We start from the raw sequence: 26,093 nt of genomic DNA, 5'->3' as shown, positions 1-26,093 counted from the left end.
TGGAAATACCCCTACGAGAGAAGGTACATTTTGTGAAAATGACATGTGGAGTAAGGATAACATTTTTTAAATTCATTAGTATGTTGTTCAAAGGAGATAGTCAAAATTCATACTTAGATTAAAAGGCTTACTAGTGATGTTACATCCTAGGTGTAGAGAGAGAACATGCATCTTAAATCTTAGTTTCATGACACATAGGTACATTTCATCATATTCACTGCAATAGCTTTTATGACCTTTATTAACCCTACTACTGTGAGTTACTAAGCTTGGTTTCACCGGTGAGTTATATATGCTATTTCAAAATACCAAAAGTTTTCGCAAATTAAATGAAGCTAAGACGGAGGTTATGCATTTTGGGAAAGAGAACCAGGCTGGCTAATAGACAGGTGGCCATGGGAATTGGGGGTTCCGTCCATCGTAAAGAGGCAGCGATAAATCTAAGCTTTACAATGGATGATAACCTCTAAATGGAAAATCATGTCAAGGTTACATGTGGTAACTGTTTTGGCATGCATGGCCACCTTTACACTGTAAGAAGACTATGCCATTGATAACTAGCAGTCTGGATTATGGTAATAGGTTAATGTTGGGCAGGAAGTCCTCTTTGAAGTCTTCCCTTCAGCTTGTACAAAACTTGGCCTCCCGTCTGGTTTGCATTACTAGAATAAGCCTGGTGCTCAATTCTTTGCACTGGCAGCCATTCAGGAAAAGTTGTATTTTTAAACTTCTGTCTCTTTCATTATGTCCTTGTAGGGCACAAGCCAGTTATATCGCTATTCCCTTATTTTTTATACTATCCAGTTAAGGCTTTAAGGTCCTCTGAAACGGCTCTGGCTGTTTGATGAAGAATTCGAACCACCCGCAATAAAGGCTGTTCTGTCTCCCTTCTTGCTCCTTACTACTGGAACAAGTTATCTGTACACATTCACTCTTGCAGCGTCTTTCAGCTTTCTAAAAAGCTAATTAAAACTGCGATCTTCAACATCACTTCTTTAGAAATGCCAGGATGAGACTTGCCACTGCCTCCTATTTTAGCTGTTACCACCAGGATACTCAGTATTCAGTAAGCAGTGTTTTGTACTATACCAAATCCCTATAAAAGAACAATTCTTGTGATCAGAAACCTTTGACCGCTCAGAACATTTTCAAACCGATAGAGGTTTTATTTCTAAAAAATATCAAGGCATGCTCAGATAAAGCTATATGTATATGACTTTTTTTGTGAGGTGTCAGAAAGCAAACTTTAAATACACAAGCTACTTGGGCTGCTGCAGTTGTCCCTGCCAAGAAGAATAGATTTTAAAAAGAAAAATCGTTTTGGTGCATTACAAGCAATAACCACACTGGCATTGAAGTTTCTGTAACTTATTTTACACTACTTGCATTAAAATGCATGGGTGGTTACCAATCTTAAGGCAGAGACGAGTTACGTATGTGAATATATATATGCAACTCAAATGAAATAAAAATGATGTTTCTGATTTATTTTACTCTACACGTACATCACATAAGGTCAGAATACTTAGCCAAGTGGCATCAGATTGTGGCTTTCCATTTTCAATACAATAAAACTTTTGAATATTATTTATTGATTCACACTTTTGAAAATCAACTATTCATGTGTATTCTTTACAATATATTGAGATTTTAAAGGATCAGTGGTCAAAAGATGCCCGATTTGATTAGTCTGCTAAGCATAGCCACAGACCAAGTTTACAGTTGTGATATTGGACAGAACTCTCCAAACTATCCCTACTGTTCTATATACGCACATAAACGAAGGTTTGGCTAAATGTTCACAGTTTAATACTTGGCGAATCTCAAAAAGGAGGATAATAAACAAAAAAGCTAAATGTATTAAGCCAGGCTGCACATTTATCTGCCCAACGAGTAATAATTTTAACTCAAATCAGAGCTTGATTTCATTCTGCAATCATACACATTCCTACCAATGTCTTGCTCAATGCAGCTTTTGTCTTCACAGGAGGATATGTGGTGACTCATCTCAGCTCTCGGAACATGATGACGTGCATTAAAAGGACATGTCGCCAGTTCCCTCTCTACATCAGGATGATTCTGCAAAACAGAAAAAAAAGACTCAATTAGAAAAGCGGTATCAGATGGGCTCCATTCAAGGAAATTCAAAGGGAAGAGTTAGCCACTTGAAAACCATAAACACATTAGGCAAAAAGGTTTCTCAAAGAAAGTTGGCCCACGTTAGTCATCATTGGTAATCAGTTCAGTTAATAAAAAAAACAGTCACTAGGACCATAAAAGTATACAAAAATAAATATAACTGCATTATCAATTTAAAACATAGCAAACACTAAAAATAGAGCCACTTCCATCAAAGTGAATTTGGATACACAAAAACATAAAATTTCCATTACTAGAGTAAATCACTACACTTGCAGGTGCACAAAGAAAACCTCACAGGGCTGGAATACCAAATAGTTGGCCAATTCATTTAGGTTAACTAGACAGGCCCAATGCATACGACAGGACAGTAATGTTGCAATAAATAATTAAAACACAAGGTTCAGTTATAAAATCTACATTAATCAAAAACATTAAAAGCAAATTCCCATTAAGGTAGTCTAGGCATTGGACACTTGTATTAGTACTGCAATCAGGCTAGTATCTTGATTTTTTTTCCTTTTGTAGGAAAGCCCTTCTCCTTCGCCACATTGCTTTTAGAAATCGAGAAACAGCAAAAACACTGGGCTTGCAGGTATCGTATTTCAAAACTCTGAATGCCGCCATACATTGCACAAACCCCTGATTCCTGCACAATTGTAAAATCCAGGACCTTCTTGCTGCTTTATACCCGGGGCAAAAGAATAAAACATGCAGTAAGGTCTCCTCCTGGTTATTACAGGCAGGACACCCTCGAGGGGGCGGATCAGCCCATTCAGAAGTAAAGGCCCAGAGGGGTAAGGAATATGCTACTTACCAGTATGCATCTGTTCTTGGCATGAAGGGCTGCTGACATTCCTATCTGTGCATAGATCGCCACCTAGTGTTGGGTCCGTGATTGCACATTGTTGTCCTGGAAGAGTCTTCGAAGTATCACGAGATAGGTGGCTCCTCCCCTGGACTACAGTGCGCATGGGCATCCTCTCCATCCCCAGATTGTTTTTCGCCATTGTGGCAGAGATGGAGTGTAATACTGAAAGTGATGACCATGCCTGAAAATGCTTCTGAGAGCTGCAGCTGCGACAGGCACCGGGGAGGAGGGCGGGCGATATGAATGTCAGCAGCCCTTCATGCCAAGAACAGATGCATACTGGTTAAGTAGCATATTCCGTTCGAGGCATGAGGGCTGCTGAATTCATATCTGTGCATAGAATAAATAGCAGTTTCCTCCTTACTTGCGGGTGCCCGTGCCAGCTGCAGCAGTCTGAAATAGAGTCCTGAGAACAGCCTGACCTACAGCAGCTTGCTGTTTGGAGTGTACATCTACGCAGTAGTGTTTGTTAAATGTATGTATAGTGATCCACGTGGCTGCTCTACAAATGTCCTCTAGAGGAATATTACCCAGGAAAGCCATGGAGGCCCCCAATTTGCGTGTGGAATGCGCTCTAGGGGGAACTGTTAGAGTGCGTTTAGCTTTCTGATAACAGATCTGGATACATTTAACAATCCACCTGGCTATACCGGACTTGGAGATAGGGTTGCCTTTATGTTTTGGAGAGAATGCAACGAATAGCTGTTTAGTCTTTCGAAAGTCTTTTGTCCTGTCGATGTAATTCAGGAGAGCTCTTTTTACATCTAAGGTGTGCAGTGCTCTGTCTGCCTCCGAATCTGGGTTAGGAAAGAAAACGGACAGTTCTATATTTTGATTGATGTGGAACTGCGAAACCACTTTTGGCATGAAGTTAGGGTTGGTGCAAAGCACCACTCTATTCGCATGGATTTGCAGATAGGGTTCCTGAATTGCGAGGGCTTGCAGCTCACTGACCCTCCGCAGGGATGTAACAGCTATGAGGAAGGCCACCTTCCAGGTGAGGAACTGTATGTCACAGGAATGGAGTGGCTCAAAGGGTGGCCCCATGAGTCTGGTGAGAACAATATTTAAGTTCCAGACTGGTGAAGGGGGGGTGTCTGGGAGGGATCACTCTTTTAAGCCCTTCCAAAAAGGCTTTAATGGCAGGTATCCTAAAAACGGAAAGGTGTTGCCTGTTTTGAAGGTAAGCGGCTATGGCCGCCAGATGGATCCTGATAGAACTGTACGCCAGGTTGCATCGGTACAGATGCAACAAGTAACATATGATGTTTTGCGTAGATGCCTCCAACGGGTTAACGTTATTGTTGGAGCAGTAAACAACAAACCGCTTCCATTTGGCCGCATAGCAGGCCCTGGTAGTTGGTCGCCTTGCCTCCTTGATGATGTCCATACACTCAGGAGGCAAGTTCAGGTATCCAAACTCTATGACCTCAGGAGCCAAATCGCAAGGTTCAGCTGATGTGGATCTAGGTGCTGAATGTCGCCATGGCTCTGCGTGAGGAGGCTGGGAGTGAGGTGCAGCAGCTGGTGAGGCACCACTGAAAGGTGCATTCAAGGGCTTCCCGCCGCCTGATGACAATCTTGTATTGTCTTTCAAATCTATTGAGACATTCCCCTTTTACAAGGGAAAAAGCCCTTCCTGGGGACACTATGAGCAACAAATAGTTGGAAAGACTTGCAGAAAGGCTTTGCTCTTTGCCCGTAGAATTCCAGGCAGTGTTTAACCTCTAATGAATAAAAAGCTTTTTCCACTGCTGTTGACGGTTGATTGAAAAACCGCTTAAGAACCAGTGGTTCATTTAGATGGAAATCTGTTGGCACTTTTGGAATGAATTTGGGATTAGTCCCGAGGACAACCTGTCGTTCTTAAACTGAAAAAAAAAAAACGAAAAAAAAAACGGTTCTTGTATCGTGAGAGCCTGTATTTCTCCAACGCCTCTGGTTGAAGTGAGAGCTCTAAGAAGAGCTAGCTTCCAGGATAACAATTTCTAGTCCGAAACAACCCCTTCATGAATTGCTCCATAATTCTATCAGACCACAGTGAAGGACTCAAGGAAGCAGTCTATATCGAGAAATTGCCGCCAGGTGTAATTTAAAAGAAGCATGGGCCAACCAGATTTTGCCAACATCAGAATATATGGAATAATTTGATGTGCCTCTGAGTTTAGAGGATGAATATTATGTTCTTGGTACCACAGACTGAATCTCTTCAATTACATCCTATATGCTCGGTTTGTAGTTTCCGCTCTGGCATGTGCTAGAATATCTCTGTATTCTGCTGAAATATCTAGGATGCGGAATTCGCAATATTCATGAGCCAGGCCACTAAGCTTTGCGATTTCGGGTCCGAATGAAGCACTTGCCCCCGGGACATTTTCAAGAGTGAGGATATTGGTTGTAGAAGAATTGGGGGATCCTCTGACGGCAGGAGCAACTCCATGAACCAGTGTTGTCTGTGCCACCACGGAGCTATTAGTATACTTTGCACGGTTCCTTCTTTATCTTTGTGAACATGTGGCAGGAGGGGGAATCAAAGAAATGGCATAAGCATAGACGCCTGACCATGACATCAAAAACGCATTCCTCCAGATCCCCTCTGATGATGCCAACTTGAGAAGAACCAGCATTTTGTGTTTTGAGATGTCGCAAACAGATCCACTGCTGGAACTCCCCACTTGAAAAAGAGGCTTTGCAGTATGTCCTGATTAATCTCCCACTCATGGCAGGTCGATTTTATTCTGCTGAGAGTGCCTGCTTTGACGTTCTGATCTCCTGGAAGGTGTTCCGCCTTTAGAGATACTCTTATGTTGGACAGCCCACTTCCATATCTTTTGTGCTTCCCAAGACAGGGAGAGGATCTTGCATCTCCCTGCTTGTTGAGATAGTGCATTGCGGTCGTGTTGTCTGTTCTCACCAGAACAGACGTTCCCTGAATTCTTGGTAGCTAAGCCAGTAGTGCCAAGCCTACCGCTCCGAGCCCAAGCCAGATGATGTGAAGCTGTTCTTGCAATTTACACCGACTGCTGACCTGCAGGTCCTGAAGGAATGCTCCCAATCCTTCCAGAGATGCATCAGTGGAAAGACTCCAGAGATGTTTTTTTTCCCACTATGCCACTGCTTGCACCATAGCCAGAGTGACCTTCACCTTGTCGTCTAAGGATCCATCTACCTGGTACCATTGGCAATCTATTCCTCCTGTAATGGATGCATCCTTAGTCGGCATAAAGGAATCCGAGGTATGCAAAAGGACACTGCCCCTAGTAGCTACTTGTATATGCGTACTGAAAAAGACTTTCCCTGTGAAATTCTTGGCTAGAGCCATGAGACGCAGTTGCCTCTCTGTGGAGGGAATGCCTTTATTACAGAGGTGTCAAGAATCGCTCCCAGAAACGTGATCTTCTTTGACGGTTGAAGGGACAATTTTGCTATATTTAAAGTCAGTCCCAGTTCGGCGAACAACTGCATACATGCCGTAGTTGACACCTGGGCTGAAGTGGCTGATGGTGCTTGTAGGAAGGTGAATATCTGACTATGGTTGTCCCCAACTTTTTTCCCTGGTGTTTTGCTGGTTTTTCGACTTAGTTGACCTGGGGCCCTGCTATTCAGGACCCCAGGCCCACTGCTCTCTCTGTAAAATGGATTCCATGTACTCTAGGTACATATCTAATTGGATACTGAGTCACCTTATCAGCCCCTGTACAGTGTACCTTAGGTACCCAGGGCATAGGTGCACCCAGGGCCTACCAGGGGCTGCAGCATGTATTATGCCACCCCTGGCTGGCCATCCCAATCTGACATAACTGGCTGATCAATCAGCTGGGGCAAGGCGGTGTAATCACCCGTTGCTTTAGATATAGTATCCCTATATCTAACCCTAAAATGGACACATATCCTCCTATCAGTCACTCCTATGGCAGGCCTTATCAATCCTGAAGGCAGAGTGCTTGGAATTATGTGAGATGGTGCTCTAGCATGAGCTGAGCCTGTCTGCAGCTGTCGGAACCAAGTCCTTTAGCTGTTTCCATGATAACGCTATACCATATACTCTTAAGTGCATTATAATCCTCATGGTTATTGCCAACTTTGGTATAACATTATCAAAACATGTCGAGTAAGGTGTCATACGAATTGGAATACTACCCCCTCGCCAATTCTGGAATCGGGGGTAGCATTCCACCCTTCTAGAGGGACACGACATGTATGTAACTGTGAACCCCGGTTAAAGTTAACTCGAGCCTAAGCATCACAAAATGGATGCTGCCACCACAGACACAAGCCTGACCTCCTGCTACTGGGAGTCCTTCCAGCGAGGGAGGCTTGGACAAAGGGTTTCCTGCCTTGGGAGGTGCTAGCACCACCCCAGACAGGATTTTGTGTATTAGGTAGGGCAGGGCTGAAAGGAATGAGACATGCCTGGGGCACAGATGGTGTCCCTGTGCATACACCGGTCTAAACCAGTTCCTGGGGCACTCCAGCCCCAGAGCTGGCGTAAGACCGGACAAAGGATAGGGGGTGTAACCACCCCCCTTCCTGGTCCCACCCAGAGGAGGGACCTAGTCGTAGTGCAGCCCCCTTTAGCCAGATAAAGGTAGGAGCTGGTCCCATTCCAAATGAGATTATCCTGAACAACTTTACAAGAAGGAACTCTGGACTTCGACGGTCTGCTCCACAGAAGACTGAAGAAATCTCCCTAGTGGGCAAGGAGTGTCCACCCTACACAAGCAGGCACCATCAGCGTCCAGCGGCTTCCCGGTGTCGTCTTCCAGCAAGGATCCAGACTTCAGAGCCCGACGAGACCCGGATTCCGAGACCTCTCCGACCTCTACCTACATCTGCAGCACAGCTGAGACCTGTGGGTGCGACGAGACACATGGGACCGGCCATCTTGAAAGAAGCAGCACTTCGCTCCAGCAAGACTTCAGAGGCATCCTCGTCCAAGTGCTTTGGGGACTGAGAAGCCCCGACCCCGAGCAGCTCCTGCACCGAAGACCAGCATCCACGAGATCTGCATGGGGCCCTTCTGCCTGTTTGCTGCTCGACGCGTTGTCTGGTCACTTGCCGGCTGGCTAGTGACCTAGACGACGAACTGCTAAATTTTCACTGTTGGTCTGGTTGCTCCAGAGTGGCCCTTGCTCCCTTCCAAAAGGGGAGCACCCCGGACCATCCTGGTCCACTCCAGACGCCGTTTCCACTCACCGCGTGGGTTGCCTTTGCCAAGGCCAGTTGATTCAGAATCCGAAGCCGCCGACAGCTCGTGCCTCCATCCTGGTAGTCGAAGACACCACCTGGTCCACGTGGCTGCAGAGACAAGCGTCCACTCTCACCTGATCGCGACGACGACATCTGGTTCCACTCCTGGTTCCACTCCAGTCACTGGCTAGTGACTTTGAACATTGTCCCCTCTGCTTTCAGGTTCCTCTCTTCACTGATCCACCCTTGGATCACACCGGACATCTTCCTCCTGACGGCCTGCAGCATCTTTTCTTCCAGGCTCCAAAGACTTCAAAGCCGGAATCCGACACGACTTGGCACCTATGCACCCGCAGCCCGTGGGTGAGGTAACACGAGCATTTCGGTGCTCAAGGGTAGCTTGACTCTCCTAGAGTCCAGTTCCACAGTAGTTTTAGTTCTACCTAGTCAGGATTGTCCGTACTCACCTTTTTATTGAACTGTACTGTCCATAGACACTGTTACGCATCTCGCGTGCGAGTTCACACTCTGCACACGCGTTCCTTGGGCCTCCTATTACCTACCTAGAGTTAGTATAGCGTGGTCCCAGCGATCCTACAGCCTCTGGACAGCTCCATTCCTTTTATCGACTTTCACATTCCACTTACTTAGTATATGGTTTGTCGTGCCCCTAGGGCACCATTGTAAATTGTGCAACTTAAACGTATTTTTCCAAAGAGATTGTCATGTGCTTAGCCCTCTGATCTCGTAAAGAGTTCAGAGGTGTATGTTAGTTAATAAATATCTTGTTTATTTTCATAACAACCTGTGTGGTGTCCTTTCACTTGGTATTCAAGGGGTTATATGTGGTAAAACAGCTGGCTTCACATGCCAAAAGAGTTTAGCCTAAGACTACTTTGTCCATGCTACCATTAGGATAGCTGGTCTATAAGGTTGACTTACAACCAATCACCATAAGGGTTGTTTGGACTGATACAAGGTGATCACTAGAACTAGTGAGCATCATATATCAGGCCAACTTCTCACAGTGCTTTTACCAACCAGTCGTCCAGGTATGGAAATACTTGGGTGTCTGTGCTTACTGAGAAAAAGCGGTCACTGACGCCAGACACTTAGTAAAGATTCTCGGAGCTGATTTGCGACTAAATGGTAGAACTTTGAACTGGTAATGGTCCCCGGCTACTGCAAATCAAAGATACAGTCCAAGGGAAGGAAGAATGGGGATGTGAAAATATGCTTCCTGTAAGTCTACAGTAGTCATATGATACCCTGGGTTTAAGAGTAGCCGAATGTCTAGGAGGGTCACCGTTTGGAAAAATTGCTTCTTAAGGTAAGTATTCAAAGCTCTCAGGTCTAGAATAGGACGCCATTGGAGAGCATTCATCCGACTAGGAAGAAACAGGGGTAAAACCCTTTTCGTTTTTGGAAGATCGGCACCAGTTCTATTGCTCACTTTCGGATCATTGTCCAAATCTCCAAACGCATCTGAGATAGATGTTTAATCTCTTGACTTGTTGGCAGTGTTGAAGGTGGGAATTGAAGAAAACTCAAGAGTGTGTGCGAATTGTATTTTATTGAAGGCCCATCTGTCAGTCGTTCTTTTCTGTCAATAATGCAGATGGGAAGCAACTCTCCCACCCATGGGAACTTGTGGAGAGAAAGAACAATAAGTAGCCAGATCCAGGAGGTTGTCATAGTCTTTTACCATTGTTTTCCCTTGACTACATCCTCGTCCTCTAGGAGCAGACTTTGTATAGCCCCTGGTTTGTTTTTTACCCTACTGCTGACGATAGGATTGTGATGATGAGGAATATAAGGGGTTATCTTCCCTTGTTGATAACTCCCCTTTGTAGGATGACTGGCCTCTTTCCCTGGTGCCTCGGAAGGGCACTTTACGGTATCGTAGTGTACCCAGGGCATTTGTAGTATCTGTATCCTTTTTTGATACCTTGAAATGACTCATCCACTTGTTTCCCAATAAATCTTCTCCATCTAAGGGAAGATTCAGGATCTTAATTTTGGACTTCTGGTCTAAAGGCAGTCGCCCTCAACGACCCCTGACGCTTTAGCACCGCCACTCACCTCCTGTCTATTGTCCTCTGGGAAGAGGTCCAAGTTTGATGCCATATCGCACCACATATGCCGGTCTAATCTGCCCAGAAAAGCAAGGGCATTATCTGCTTTGACTAAGAGAGCAGACATGGATGAGAATCTCTTTCCTAAGTTGTCCAAGCATCTCCCCTCTCTATCAGGAGGAGTTGATATAGGCGCAGAAGGATTCTTAGATTTGTTGCGCCGCTTGCGAAAACATGGAATCAGGTTTTGGATGGCCCAGTAAACACACAGGTGCGTCTAAAAGAGCTTTATATGGTTTCTCCAACCTAGCGAGCATAGGCGTAACTGTCGCCGGGGTCTTCATCACTTTTAAACCTTCCCAAACATGGCTAACAATTGGGGATAGCATGGACTGATTTTTGGAATGGCTCTTTGAAATCGTATAGGAAGCATTCTGTTTGTATTGTCGCCATAGGAAGCTGGAAGCTCTCGCAGCTCTCCATTATATTATGGAATCTGCGGAGAATCCACCGGTCCTGGTGAGGGAGATGCCAGAGATGGATTCAAGTAACCGTCCCATTTTTTGTTGGGATCTGTTATTTCTCCCTCTTCCTGGTCATAGTCATCCGTGGTAACCGGATTCTGGTGGTGTATTATCTGAGGAGTTGCCGGCCTAACTTCTTGTTGTGGCTCCCTGTTTCTAACTGGAGTAATAGGGAATGGGATTTCCTGAGAAGCTGGTGTCGACGGAAATCTCTTTCCATAGTCTGCCAGCATAAACTGCAGATCTATCATCCTGAAGGATGGCATACAAACCATTCCTTCCTGGTACTCTTGGCGATAGTGCTGTTGCTGAGGATATTGGTTCCTATGAATCCTGCTCTTCAAGCAGGTGAGTTACTGATTATTTCTAATTTTGGAATTTCCCTAGTCGACAAGCCAGTTGACGAGATCGCCGTCGACACCAGTCGTCGATGCCATCCTCGACACCAGGCGTAGAGAGGTATCAGTCGTCGTTGACAGTCGTCTATGTTCCCGTAGACGACCCCCATCGTGGTCACCTTCAACTATGATCCCGTCGCTGACACCGTAGTCGTCGCTGTTGTAGGAGAGTAGGGTCTGCAATCCTATGATCACCCAGATTTTTTGCTTTTGTTTCACTGGTTTACGACTTCCCCTGGCTGTGGGCCTGCCAATCAGACCCACAGCCTAGCTGTTCTCTCACTAAATTGACATGTGTACCTTAGGTGCATTATCCCATTGGAACTGGGCCACCTTATCAGACCCTGTAACTCAGGGCATAGGTGTACCCAGGGCCTACCAGGGGCTGAAGCATGTATTATGCCACCCCTGGCTGGCCATCTAAATCTGACACAACTGGCTGCACGACAGCTGGGGCAAGGTGGTGTAATCACCCTTTGCTATAGATATAGTATACCTATATCTAACCCTAAAATGGACACATAGATTCCTATCAGTCACTCCTATGGCAGGCCTTGACAATCCTGAAGGCAGAGTGCTTGGAATCGTGTGAAATGGTGCTCTGGCATGAGCTGAGCCAGTTTGCAGCTTGCGGAACCAAGTCCTAATAGCTGTTCCATGATAACGCATACCATATACTCTTAAGTGCATTATAATCCTCGCGTTAAATGCCATCTTTAGTATTGCTTTATCAAAACATGTCGAGTAAGGTGTCATACGAATTGGAATACTAACCCCTCGCCAATTCTGGCGACGGGGTTAGCATTCCACCCTTGTAGAGGGACACGACATGTATGTAACTGAACCCCTGTTAAAGTTAAACGAAGCCTCAGCTCCACAAAATGGATGCTGCCACATCAGACACGAGTCTGACCTCCTGCTGCTGGGAGTCCTTCCAGCGAGGAGAGCTTGGACAAAGGGTTTCCTGTCCGGGGCGGTGCTAGCACCATCCCAGACAGGGTTTTGTGTATCCTGGGTAGGCAGGGCTTTAAAGGAAGGTGACTGCTGAGTGGCACCCCGGTGCTCACTACGCATCTGCCGGCTAGAACCAGTTCCAGGGGCACACCAGCCCCTGGCCTGGGGAAAGTCCGGCATGGGAGAGGGGTGTAACCACCCCCCTTCCTGGTCCCACCCCTAGGGCAGGACCTAGTCGCGTACCCACCCCTTTCTTTAGGATAAAGGCAGGAGCGGGGACCCTTCCAAATTAGATCATCTTTGGAATCAAGACACGACTTTCTACGAAAGGACTTCAAGATTTCTTCTTCAAGATTCTCCCTTGTGACTAAGGAGTAGTCACCCTGCATCCGCAGGCACCATCTTAAGAACACTGCGGTCTGCTGCAAGTCTTTCCTCCGGAATCCGACTGCCCAGCTCGACGAGAACCGGCTTCCCTGGCACCTCTGACCTCTACCCACCTCTACAGCTAAGCTGAGAACCGTGGGTGCGACGAGACAGAGGGACCGGCCATCTTCAAGACTGCACGACTTCTTCCCAGCACGACCGCCGAGGGATCCTCTGGTGAGTGCTTTGGGGTCCGAGAAGCCCCGACCCTGAGCAGCTCCAGCACCGAAGTTCAGCCTCCCAGCATCTCCACGATCTGCGTGGGGCCCTTCTGCTTTTTTGCTGCTCACCGCGTTGTTTGGCTACTAGCCCGCTGGCTTGTGGCCTTCTTAACGATGCCCGACGACATCACTGCTGCTGGTCTGGTTGCTCCAGACTGGCCCTTGCTCCCTTCCAAAAGAGGAGCACCCCGGACCCTCCTGGTCCTCTCCAGACGCCATTTTGAGTCCACCGCGTGGGCTTGAATTAGCCAAGACTTGTTGCCCCAATCCTGGGTCCAGCGACGTCGACAGCTTCATCCATCGTGGGACAGCTCGCACCTCCATCCTGGTCGCCGACAACGCCTCCTGGTCCGTGAGATCTGCAGAGCACAGCATCGCCCACTCACCTAGTCGAGGTGACTACCATCCGGTGCCCTCCTGGTGCCACCTGACTACTGGCTAGTAGTCACGAAATTGGTCCCCTCTGCTTTCAGGTGTCATCTATCTTCAAGATCCAGGCTTGGATCACTTCGAACTCTCTTCACTGGTCGCCTGCCAGCATCTTTTCTTCAGTCTCCTGGTTCGTCTGCGAGGATTCCCGACGTCTTTTGAGACATATGCAGCTGCAGCCCCTGGGCTAGGTAACTTCGGCATTTCGGTGCCCCAGCATTGCCTCACTATCCAAGGGTCAGGATCCACTGTCGTTTTCTTCCTACCAGGTCGGGTTCGCCCGAGAACACTAACTTTGTCTTTACTAGCCTCCATAGACTTTGTCCCGATCCCGCGTGAGGGTGCACACTCCGCACCCTAGTCCCCTAGGCCTCCTACTAGTAATCTGAAGGTTCAGTAACGTAGTCCTAGCGATTCCAAAGCCTATTAGTACGGTACTTACCTGCTAGTAATTTCGCATTTCACTTCCATAGTATATGGTTTTCCGTGCCCCTCGGGCACTTGTGTAAATTGTGCTAACTTAAGTATTTTCGTAAGAGTTTTGTTGTGTGCTTAGTACCCTGTCCTCATAAAGAGTACAGGGCTGTTGTGATTCTAATAAATACACTGTTTATTTTCATAACACTTGTGTGGTGTCCTTTCGCTTGGTGTTCAAGGGGTATATGTGATGGTATAACAGCTGGCTTAACACGCCCTCTAGAGTTTAGCCCGAAGACTGCTCGTATCCACGCTACTAGGATAGCTGGTCTATAAGGTTGACTTACAACCAATCACCATAAGGATTGTTTGGACTGATACAGAGTGTTCACTAGAATAGTGAACATTATATATCAGGCCAACTTCTCACAGCTGTTGTCTTAGTCGCCGATTTAACCGGCATAGACGACCACCGCCGTCGACGCTGCCGTCGTAGACGCTGCCGCCGGAGAGGCTGTAATAGGCAATTATGGTATTTTTGATATGTTTCACCTCAATCCTAGTCGACGACGATGATGATGTTTTCTTAGTCGACGATCCAGTTGACGATTTTGGTTTTAGTCTTTACCGCAGGAGGTATAGAAGACTGCTTCCTGAAGGGTTCTTTGACCAGAGGAGGTGATTTTGACGGCTCATAAGTCGTCTTTTTAACATGATTTTTCCCTAAAAGCACGTCCTTTACTCTCCTTTTCCACAGAGTGAGGAGATTAAGGACTGTGCCCAGAAGAGCCATAAGTGGTCTTTGTGGGGGCCTTCCCAGGACGTTCCCCTTAGGAATGAGTTTGAGGAGATTTTCTTCTCTTTTGAGATCTCCTAGATGTTGGGGACGACGCCTCATCACTGTCACTGGAGAAAACCTTCCTTCTGGCCTTAGCGTTTGACAACATATTAAAAAGGCCCCCTTTTCGACTGAGAAGTTGGCCTGATATATGATGTTCACTATTCTATTGTACACCTTGCACCAGTCAAACAACCCTTATGGGGATGGTTGTAAAGTCAACCTTATAGACCAGCTATCCTAGAGGTAGCGAGGACAGAACAGTCAGGCGAAAAGACTCTTGAGGGCGTGTAAAGCCAGCTGTTTTACCATATGTAACCCCTTGAATATCAAATGAAAGGACACCACACAGGATATATATAAAATATATATGCATTTATTCACTAACACACTTCTTCGAACTCTTTGAGATCAGAGGCAAAAGCACAAAACAAGTTACACTTAGAAATACTTTAAAGAGCACGATTTACAGTTAGGCTCTAGGGGCGCGTCAAACCATATACTAAAAAAGTGGTATAAGAACCACGACTTGGGAAAGGAGACGGCCTAGGGAATCGCTGGGGCTACACTTTGACCCTTAGGTTAGGAGTAGGAGGCCCACAGGCGGCGCGTGCAGAGTCAGTACTCTCACACGAGAGTCAATAGGAACGTAAAAGGTGAGTAAATGAAGATTTAGGACACTTCCGGTCTAGCTAGAAGGATACAACTAAAAACCTAGACACTTGGATAGTCAATACCCTTGAGCACACCGAAGTACTCGCATTACCTCACCCACAGGAAGCGGGTGCATATGTGTGAAGATGTGTCGGGTTTCACCGTTGAAGTCTATGGAGCCTGTGAAGAAAGATGCTGCAGGCGACCAGTAGGAAGATGTCCGGGTGTTTTGAGGATGAAGAGGACCTGAAAGCAGAGGGGACAGAGTGTAGGTCACTAGCCAGTGACCGGGTGGAACCAGGGAAGGAACCAGACGTCGAGGAGCAATCCGGTGCTGGGGTGAAGCTTGTCGTTGCAGCCACGCGGACCAGAAGGCGTCGAGGACGACCAGGTGCTGGAGAGGAGCTGTCCCACGAAGGATCTCTCAGATGGAGGGGTCGGCTTCAAGATCAGAGCCAACAAGCCTAAGGAAAGACAACCCACGCAAGATACACAAGGAACTTCTGGTGCAGACCAGGAGGGTCTGAGGTACTTCACCTTTTCAGGGAAGTAAGTGCCAGTATGGAGCAACCAGACCAGCGGTGGAGTTTCAAAAGGGATCGTTGCCAGGGGCTACTAGCCAACGGTCCAGCAACCGGACAACGCGTCGAGCAGAACACAGGCAGAAGGGCCCCACGCAGATCTCGTGGAGTGTGGAGGGCTGGTCTTCGGTGCAGGTGGAGCTCTGTGTCAGGGTGTCTCAGTCCCCAGGGCACAGCTTCGAGGAGGCCTCAGGAGCTGCACTTTTCGCAAATGGTCGACTTTTCAAGTTACCTGCTTCCACGGGTCCAGACGCCTTCCACGGGGCTCAGCTGTGCTAGAGTTGTGCAGTGGGGACAGAGGGATCCGGGAGTCTAGGTCTTGTCAGGCTCTGTGCTCAGGTTCCGGCGGGAACGGGGACAAAGCAAACCGTTGAGTTGCTGGATGGTGCCTGGTTTCCCAGGGTGGTACAAAAGGGGATGATGGACGGAGCGTTTGAGCAAATCAAACACTCACCCCCAGTCAACTGATCTGGGTTTAATCCATCACCATTCTTTAGCTCACTCAGCCACACCAGTTCAGACATGGTCCTCATCTGAATCAGCCTAATGACAGATTTACTCAGGACATGCCATCTACCATAAATACTTTGGACCTCTACCCTCATATGGGGTAAGTTTTATTCCAGAACACACTTGATTGTGGCTATATGTTTAAAAAAATGTATTGGTCTAATTCACCTTTTTTCTTTTCACGCAGTGCCCAACTGGGTCACCCTGTGAGTAATCTTTTCCTTTCCTTCACTTCAAAGCACGGTGACACTTCATACACCAGACAGTGACTAACATCTTTCAGTTAACTCATTTCATAGGCCCCCTACCATTCCAGCAATACTGTCCTTTATCAGCCCAGTACTTACACTATCCCTTGATTCCCTTAAGAGACCCTTAATTGTACAACAGGGTCGAAACACCGTCGAAGTCTATGAATGCAAATCAAAACTCAGCACTTTTTATTGTATAAAGTGTAGATTATAAAATGTACATTTGTTAATGGTCGCTTTTGTTTAAGGAAACCATGCACATATGTCACAAAATATGTCACTTCCGCTATAGGTTCGTTACATTTTCACAGGGACACCTTTCACCAATTTTTTGTTCAGTGTTATTCATGTTATTTCAACTTTTTATGAACAAAATTGTTTACCGCTTTCCATGTGTGTTTGGCAATTCTGTCTCAGATATCAAATAATAACTAACCATTGAGCAGACCTTCCTATTATTATAAAGAGGTTATTAGCCCGCAAGAGGCATTGTTTTTCAGATAAATACTTCACTCACCCTAGGCTCCTTGTGAGTAGGGTCCCCTTGTTCCTTGTTGTAAACACCACCATATTACAGCAAGGACTGTAGAGTTAAAAAGCTGGAGGGGCTGGAGCGAACTACCTTTTAAGGGAATACCAACCAAGAGGGTGCCATTAATTTGGAGCGCATCAAAATCATTTCCTGCGGGGGGAAGGTTTAAGAGGAAAAACCTTGCACTGCAATAAGTCTTTAAAAATGGGGACTGTGAAAAATATATTTAAATGAAATTGAAACTTCTATTAGGTGAGGTTCCGTTAAAAACATTGTTACAGCTGCTGGGGGTAGCGGGAGAAGACTTCAATCAAAGCAAATTGAAGCTTAACCCTTGTAAGAAGGAACAAGCATGGCAAGGTCACACCCACCTGGTACAAAATCGGATTCAGCCCTAGCTGTTGGCTCCACAAGCAGAACCTCATCTACTTCAATAGAAGGGACGTTATCATAGAAGTTCTCTTTGCTAAAAATAGCTAGGTGTCTAAGCTCAAGAAACAGTTTTGGGTGAAACAGGTAGGCCCAGCAGTTTCAGTAAGACCAACATTTGTGGAATTAAGTGGCAGGTATAAAGCAATTTCCGACTGGACAGGGCTGTTTTGATGAACACACCAGAGTGCTTCGTTCCAATATCCTTGGTCCCAAGCTTGAGCATTTTGTTTCAGTTACCCCAATCTGAGAAAACTACTAGAAGAATGCAATTGTCCAAAAACAATTTGCAACTTTCCTTGAAGAAAACATCAGCTGAGTCTCCTTGGCAACTTCATACTTCTAAAAGATGCATCACCTTCACTAAGCTCACAGCTAGTAGCAACGACCACATCTTCTGAGCCTCCAGAAAAAGGGTGGTAGATCTATTATCTTCCTGCTTGCCTGGAGAGTTCATTGTGGTGGTATCGTCTTAATTAGATCTCTGCCCATCTACAGAGATGAAAGGAAAGCCTAAAGCAGAGATTAAATGCACTGTTTTGTGCACATCATTCACCACGTGTAAATAAATCTGCAATATCAAAAAAGAAATCTGGATTTATGTTCATATGAGACAGTTCCACAATTGTTTATCTGAAAAAGGAAGAATGAACAATTGCAGAACTGGCCCATATGAATGTGAATCCAGGTTTTTTTTTATATTTCACTGATTAACAGGTGATGGTTCTCCTGCACAATACAATACCATGAATCTTCGCTTTCTCTCTGTATGTACATAGGTATGTAAGTGAAATGTATTTGACCTGACAAAAGCACATACTATTGAAAGTCTCTACTGATCAAATCAAGCGTTCCTTTGATTGGAAAGGTCTAAAATGAATTACCAATGTCCACGTGAGATCTTGTGCGTTTCGTTAATACTGTGATTAAACCTCCAGCATTTACAAGACTACCACATCTCACAAAGGGGACTTCTCTCAGAAGAATACAGTATGTGTATATATATATATATCAGCTAATCTGGTCATTTATTTTCTCTTTTCTCTCTCAACAAAGATTAGGGAGAGGTTTATAGACTCCCTTTGTTAATGTAGTGACTATATGTCATAACTGGGTGTGTTTTTAAAAACTGTTTTCTATATTTAAGCTCCATTTTCAACTGATTAGTCCTGCACATATGTACGTACATACATTTTTTATATATATATATTTCTGTAAAGGGCTCCAGATTCCACACATTGGCAGGAAAAGTCATTGATTAGGACTATGGAGAAGGACCACCTGAAAAGAAGAAAGGACCTTCTTTCCTTTAAATGGGAGGAATTGGTTCCATGGCCCACTTTTTCAGTAATTGTGGCGGTCTCCTTGTGCAAATTGGAAAGGTGACACTTCTATTTCGATGTTGATGGAACCTTGCAGGAGGTGCCTTGCAACTAAAGTGAACAGCAGTGTAACACCAATCAACACCCACCAGGCATTTTGAATGGGCACAATATCAGTGACATGACAAGTTATACATCCCCTGAGCAAAAGTGTGGATCAGTGAGAAAAGAAATACATTGTCCAGTCTTAAACAGTGATCATCCTTAGGAGTTGGCAGAATGAGGCTAGGGGATCTTGCTTATGGAGCCCCGTCTTTGAAAGGAAACATTATTGGCATTGCTACTGGGGCTGTACATTTCTGGTCAAAGTTACAGAAACGTTGCCTCTGGTTCAATAAATTAATCTTCTGCAAAATTTAGTAGGCTATCCTAAGAGAGTCATCATGTTGGTCACTTTTGTAGTTTGGTTTTATGTTAGGATAAGAAGGATTAGTTACTTACCTGTAATCCTAGTTCTCTTCCTGGGGTATACTCATCAAAGTCATAGGCACTGAATAGTCCCGCCCTCGTGCGGGACCACGGAGCAATAGCAAATATATATATATATATATACACACACACACACACACACACACACACACACACACACATATATATGCAGCCCAATATAACCATACTAGGCTCAAAAAACTGCCCCCATTTGCCAGTAAAATATTTACATTTGTTAAATAAAGACAAATTACATTATATGAAAATGCAAAGAAGAAAGCACTGCCTTTGTTGTCTTTGAAACACATAGCCTTTATTTTCAAAGGTAAAAACAGGCAGGATCATAGAGGCAGCTTTAGCCTAGATAGGCTGCATTGTAACAGAAAAATCTGGCGCCGTGCCTTTAAGACCTCTGTGAGCCTCCAGGCTCCCATCATGCACCACAGGTGACAGTTAAGTCAGTTCTTTTGGACGGCGTATAACAGTGTGATAAATGCATGGGTAACATGTAAAATAGCCAGTTCTGGTATTCGCCCGGGGAGGAGGGTGGGTGTGCTTAAGTCTTTGATGAGAATACCCCTGGAAGAGAACTAGGATTACAGGTAAGTAACTAATCCTTCTCTTCCAGGGGATACTCATCAATAGTCATAAGCACTGCATAGAGTAGCAAGCCCATCCCATACCCTGCGGACAAATACCAGACCCTCTAAACAGTACACTACTATATGTATTACCCAAACAAATTCCTCAGGGATGCCTGACCAACTTGGGCATCCGCCTGAGTATCAGAATCAAGGCAGTAATGGCGAGCAAAGGTGTGAACCGACCACCACATAGTTGCCTTACAAATTTCATGTACAGGAACATTTTTAAGCATTGCTATAGTAGCAGCCTTTCCTCTAGTGGAGTGCACTCTCGGTCTACCCGGGAGCTGTTTCCGTGCCAACTGATAACATAACAAAATGAATGACACAATCCATCTAGAAATGGACCTCTTAGAAGCAGGCAAGCCCGTATTCAGAGGACTGTAGTTCACAAACAGATGATCAGTTTTTCTAACACTTAGTTTTAATCAAGGTAAAACTTCAAAACTCTTTTCAAATCCAAAGAGTGCAGAGCTTTTTCAGCCGAAGAGCTCAGATTAGCATAAAACGTAGGTAGTGTCACTGATTGGTTAATGTGAAAATCCGAGACTACCTTAGGGAGGAATCTTGGATGAGTCCGAAGCACCACTATTCGCATGGAAAACGAGATAGGGTTCTGTTGCACAAAAAGCCTGAATCTCGCTCACCCTGCGCGGAGAGGTGATAGCTACAAGGAAGGACACCATCCACAACAGATGTTGAAGGGAGGCTTTATGTATGGGTTCGAAAGGGGGACTCATCAGTTTAGACAAAACCACATTAAGCTCCCAAGGAGGTGACGGAGCCCTCACGGGAGGATACACCTTCCTGAGACCCTCTAGAAAATCCTTCACAACTGGCATTTGAAAGAAAGAAACCTGAGTAGGGGACTTTCGATATGCGGTTATTGCTGCCAGATGGACCTTAATAGATGAATACTGTAAACCTGCTTTGGCCAAAGAAAGTAAGTATGGTAACAGTACCTGTTCTTGACCTCGAATCGGGTCATGACCCTCAGCAGCACACCACGTGAAAAACCGTTTCCACTTGAAAGCATAGGTCTTTCTTGTAGAAGCTCTCCTTGCCTCTCTTAAAATGTGCATACAGTCCTGCGAGAGACCTAGATGACCATACTGGACTAACTCAGGTACCATACTGCTGGCTTCAGGGACGGCAGGTTGGGATGGAACACCCTGCCGTTCTCTCTCGTCAGCAGATCCGGACAGCAAAGAAGCCTCCTGTGTGGCACTTTGGATAGATGCAGGAGATCCGGGTACCACCATTGGTGAGGCCAATCCGGAGCCACCAGAATCATGTCTGTCTTAATCTTGTACATCTTCTTGATCACCAAGGGAATGAGTGGAATTGGTGGAAAAGCGTAGAGTAATGTCTCTTACCAGTCTATCCATAGAGCATTCCCCTTGGATACTCGTGGGTACCTGGACGCGAAGACGCGGCATTTTGCGTTTTTGGCGTCCGCAAAGAGATCGATTTCTGGTGACCCCCAGGTCTGGAAGACATCACTTATTACTTCATCTTTTAAGACCCAGTCGTGTGCTTCTGCGAAGTGCCTGCTTAGGTCGTCTGCTTGGACGTTGAGGACACCGGGCAGATGAACAGCTGATATTTTCCTACCCCGAGCCAGAAGCCACTTCCAGATTGCTTGCGCTTCCAGAGACAGAAGTCTGGATCTCGTTCCGCCCTGCTTGATCAGATAGTACATCGTTGTTGTATTGTCCGTCTGAACAAGCAGGGATGATGCCTTGAGTACAGGAAAGAAAGCCTTGAGAGCTAGATGGACAGCTCTGAGCTCCAACATGTTGATGTGATACAGCCTTTCTTTCTCTGACCACACTCCTTGAACTTGAAGGGACTCCAGATGGGCGCCCGATCCCTGCAGGGACACATCTGTCACCAGCGATCGTCTGGGCATGTCCTCCTGAAAGGGAACTCCCACTACCAGATGATCCAGCTGCATCCACCATCGAATGGAAATCCGCACCGACAGAGGTAGTGACAGTTTGTCTTCCCAACGGTTTGAAAACTGGGACCACTGATCCTCCAGCGACTGCTGCAGAGGTCTCATGTGTAGCCTGGCGTTTGGAACGAGGAATATGCAAGACGCCATGGATACTAGCAGAGACGAGATCGGTCAGGCCGTTGGTTGAGGAGTCTTTAACATCGTTTGACATTTGAGGAGAATGGAGGATAGTCTCTCCTCCGAAGGATACGCTTTTGCGTCCTTTGAATCCAGAAGTGCGCCCAGGTAGTGTATCCTCTGCGTGGGATTGAGGATAGACTTTTTGAAGTTCACGTGTAGGCCTAGTCTCCGTAGCTGATTTATACAGAACGTGAGATGTTGCTGAAGTAGAATCGGAGAGGCACTCTTTAGCAGCCAATCGTCTAGATAGGGATAGACGAAAATATGTCTCTTCCTTAGGAAACCCGCTATACTGCCATGCACTTTGAAAAGGTGCGAGGAGCTGACTTTAGCCCGAAGGGCAAGACTGCGAACTGGTAATGATTGGTTTGTATGCAGAACCTTAGAAATTTTCGATGCTTTGGGGCAATGGGGATGTGAAAATACGCATCTTGAAGATCTATGGACCACATCCAGTCCCTTTGATGCAGAAGTGGAATTATTTGATGTAACACCAGCATTCTGAACTTTTCTCGCCGAATGAACTGATTGAGGCGCCTGAGATCTAGTATGGGCCTGAACTCCTTGTTTGGACCTTTCTTTTGAACTAGAAAGTATCTGGAATAAATGCCTTGCCGACGCTGTGCCCTGGGACCTCCTCGGTGGCTTTCTTTTGGAGTAACACAGACACCTCCAGCTTCAAAAGATGAAGTCGATGGAACACAGTATTTTGAGGAAGAATGGAAGGTGGAGGAGATTTGAATCTGATTGCATATCCATTTTGCACAATATTCAGCACCCATTTGTCGTTTGTGATGTTTTTCCACTCCTCCAGGTAAAAAGGCACACTCCCTCCCTCCCCCCCCCCCCCACTTGAGTGGTCAACGGGCTCAGGGGAAGCAAACACTCACTGTTTTTGTTGTTGCTGCTTGTTTCCAGGAGCAGACTGTCTGGATATGCCGCCTCTTCCTCTACCAGGACGACGCTGGGAGAACTGGGATCTTTCCTGGTTTTCTTGTGACGACTGTAGGAGAGTAGGGTCTGCAATCCTATGATCACCCAGATTTTTTGCTTTTGTTTCACTGGTTTACGACTTTCTCTGGCTGTGGGCCTGCCAATCAGACCCACAGCCTGGCTGTTCTCTCTCTAAATTACAACATGTACCCTAGGTGCATTTACCAATTGGTACTGGGCCACCTTATCAGACCCTGTAACTCAGGGCATAGGTGTACCCAGAGCCTACCAGGGGCTGAAGCATGTATTATGCCACCGCTGGCTGGCCTCCTAAATTTGACACAACTGGCTGCATGACAGCTGGGGCAAAGTCGTGTAATCACCCTCTGCTGTAGATATAGTATACCTATATCTAACCCTAAAAATGGACACACAGATTCCTATCAGTCACTCCTATGGCAGGCCTTGACAATCCTGAAGGCAGAGTGGTTGGAATCGTGTGAGATGGTGCTCTGGCATGAGCTGAGCCCGTTTGCAGCTTGAGGAACCAAGTCCTAATAGCTGTTCCATGATATCGCATACTATAAAGTGCATTATAATCCTCGCGGTTAAATGCTATCTTTGGTATTGCTTTATCAAAACATGTCGAGTAAGGTGTCATACGAATTGGAATACTAACCCCTCGCCAATTCTGGCGACGGGGTTAGCATTCCACCCTTCTAGAGGGACACGACATGTAAGTAACTGTGAACCCTGGTTAAAGTTAAACGAAGCCTCAGCTCCACAAAATGGATGCTGCCACCACAGACACGAGTCTGACCTCCTGCTGCTGGGAGTCCTTCCAGTGAGGAGAGCTTGGACAAAGGGTTTCCTGTCCGGGGCGGTGCTAGCACCATCCCAGACAGGGTTTTGTGTATCCTGGGTAGGCAGGGCTTTACAGGAAGGTGACTGCTGAGTGGCACCCCGGTGCTCACTACGCATAGGCCGGCCAGAACCAGTTCCAGGGGCACACCAGCCCCTGGCCTGGGGAAAGTCCGGCATGGGAGAGGGGTGTAACCACCCCCCTCCTAGTCCCACCCATAGGCAGGACCTAGTCACCAGGTCAGCCCCTTTTCTTAGTATAAAGATAGGAGCGGGCCCCCTGTTCAAATTAGATCATCTTTGGAATCAAGACACGACTTTCTGCGAAAAGACATCAAGATTTCTTCTTCAAGATTCTCCCTTGTGGCTAAGGAGTAGTCACCCTACATCCGCAGGCACCAACAAGAACACTGCGGTCTGCTTCAAGTCCTTCCTCAGGAATCCGACGACACAGCTCGACGAGACCCGGCTTCCCTGGCACCTCTGACCTTTACTCACCTCTACAGCCAAGCTGAGAACCGTGAGTGCGACGAGACCTCGAGGGACCGACGATCGCCAAGACTGCACGACTTCTTCACAACAAGCCGCCGAGTGTCCCTCTTGTGAGTGCTTTGGGGTCCTAGAAGCCCCGACCCTGAGCAGCTCCAGCACCGAAGATCAGCCCTCCAGCATCTCCACGATCTGCGTGGGGCCCTTCTGCTTTTTGCTGCTCACCGCGTTGTTTGGCTACTAGCCCGCTGGCTTGTGGCCTTCTGAACCGCGCCCGACGACATCACTGCTGCTGGTCTGGTTGCTCCAGACTGGCCCTTGCTCCCTTCCAAGAGTGGAGCACCCCGGACCCTCCTGGTCCACTCCAGACGCCATTTTGAGTCCACCGCGTGGGCTTGAATTTGCCAGGGCTTTGTTGCCCAATTCTGGGTCCAGCGACGCCGACAGCTTCATCCATCGTGGGACAGCTCGCTCCTCCATCCTGGTCGCCGACAACGCCTCCTGGTCCGTGAGATCTGCGAGTCCAGCGTCACCCACTCACCTAGTCGAGGTGACTACCATCCGGTGCCCTCCTGGTGCCACCTGACTACTGGCTAGTAGTCACGAACTTGGTCCCCTCTGCTTTCAGGTGTCTTCTCTCTTCAAGATCAAGGCTTGGATCAACTCGAACTCTCTTCACTGGTCGCCTGCCAGCATCTTTCTTCCAGGCTCCTGGTCCGTCTACGAGGATTCCGGACGTCTTTTGAGACCTATGCAGCTGCAGCCCCTGGGCTAGGTAACTTCGGCATTTCGGTGCCCCAGCATAGCCTCACTATCCAAGGGTCAGAATCCACTTTCGTTTTCCTCCTACCAGGTCGGGTTCGCCCGAGAACACTAACTATGTCCTTACTAGCTACCATAGACTTTGTCCCGCATCACGCGTGAGAGTGCACACTCCGAGTCCCCTGGGTCTCCTAGAAGTAATCTAACGATTCTATAGTCAAGTCCTAGCGATTCCAAAGCCTATTAGTACTGTACTTACCTGCTAGTAATTTCGCATTCCACTTTCAGAGTATATGGTTTTCCGTGCCCCTCGGGCATTTGTATATACTGTGCTAACTTAAGTATTTTTGTGTTGTGCTTAGTACCCTGTCCTCATAAAGAGTACAGGGCTGTTGTGATTTTAATAAATACACTGTTTATTTTCATAACACTTGTGTGGTGTCCTTTCACTTGGTGTTCAAGGGGTATATGTGTGGTATAACAGCTGGCTTAACACGCCCTCTTGAGTCTTTAGCCTTAGACTGCTCGTATCCATGCTACTAGGATAGCTGGTCTATAAGGTTGACTTACAACCAATCATCAATAAGGGTTGCTGGACTGCTACATAGTGTTCACTAGAATAGTGAGCACTGCATATCAGGCCACCTTCTCACAACGACCATTGAGGGGTTTGAACCCTCTGCTGGCCCTGTCTCCGATCAAGAGGGCGGTACTTTTTCTTAAAGTTGTCCTTTTTCTTTTCAAGACCAACAGCTCTCACGGTATCAAGCTTCGTCTTCATTCGTGACATCTCGTCGTCAGCATGAGACCCAAAGAGCGATTTACCATTAAACGGCAGATTTAGAATTCGGTGTTGGGCTTCAGGTTTAAGACCCGTAAGCCTTAGCCAAGCTAAGCGCCTTGCACAAAGACCATGAGCATAGCCATGCGTAGACAGATGGGAAGCATCCGCAGCTGCGCTAATCACCTGGTTAGCCACTAGCCCACCTTCATGTAGTATCTCCAGAAAATCAT

The 26,093-nt window shown here is 46.6% G+C and overlaps 1 protein-coding gene across 3 annotated transcripts in view; it reads right to left on the bottom strand.

Moving 5' to 3' along the window:
• The window catches only part of LOC147748976 (gametocyte-specific factor 1-like), a 657,206-nt gene that overhangs the window by 411,355 nt on the left and 219,758 nt on the right, over window positions 1-26,093 (bottom strand). For all 3 annotated transcript variants that reach the window (XM_086964771.1, XM_086964760.1, XM_086964780.1), the window contains exon 5: window positions 1,953-2,079. In XM_086964771.1, coding sequence (XP_086820897.1) covers window positions 1,953-2,079 — 127 coding nt within the window. The remainder of the gene's footprint in view (window positions 1-1,952; window positions 2,080-26,093) is intronic.

This window comes from Lissotriton vulgaris, chromosome 1_1, assembly GCF_964263255.1.
Source record: "Lissotriton vulgaris chromosome 1_1, aLisVul1.2, whole genome shotgun sequence".
Lineage (NCBI taxonomy): Eukaryota > Metazoa > Chordata > Amphibia > Caudata > Salamandridae > Lissotriton > Lissotriton vulgaris.
Note: the sequence above shows the minus strand (reverse complement) of the source record. Positions and strands in the feature narration are given on the sequence as shown.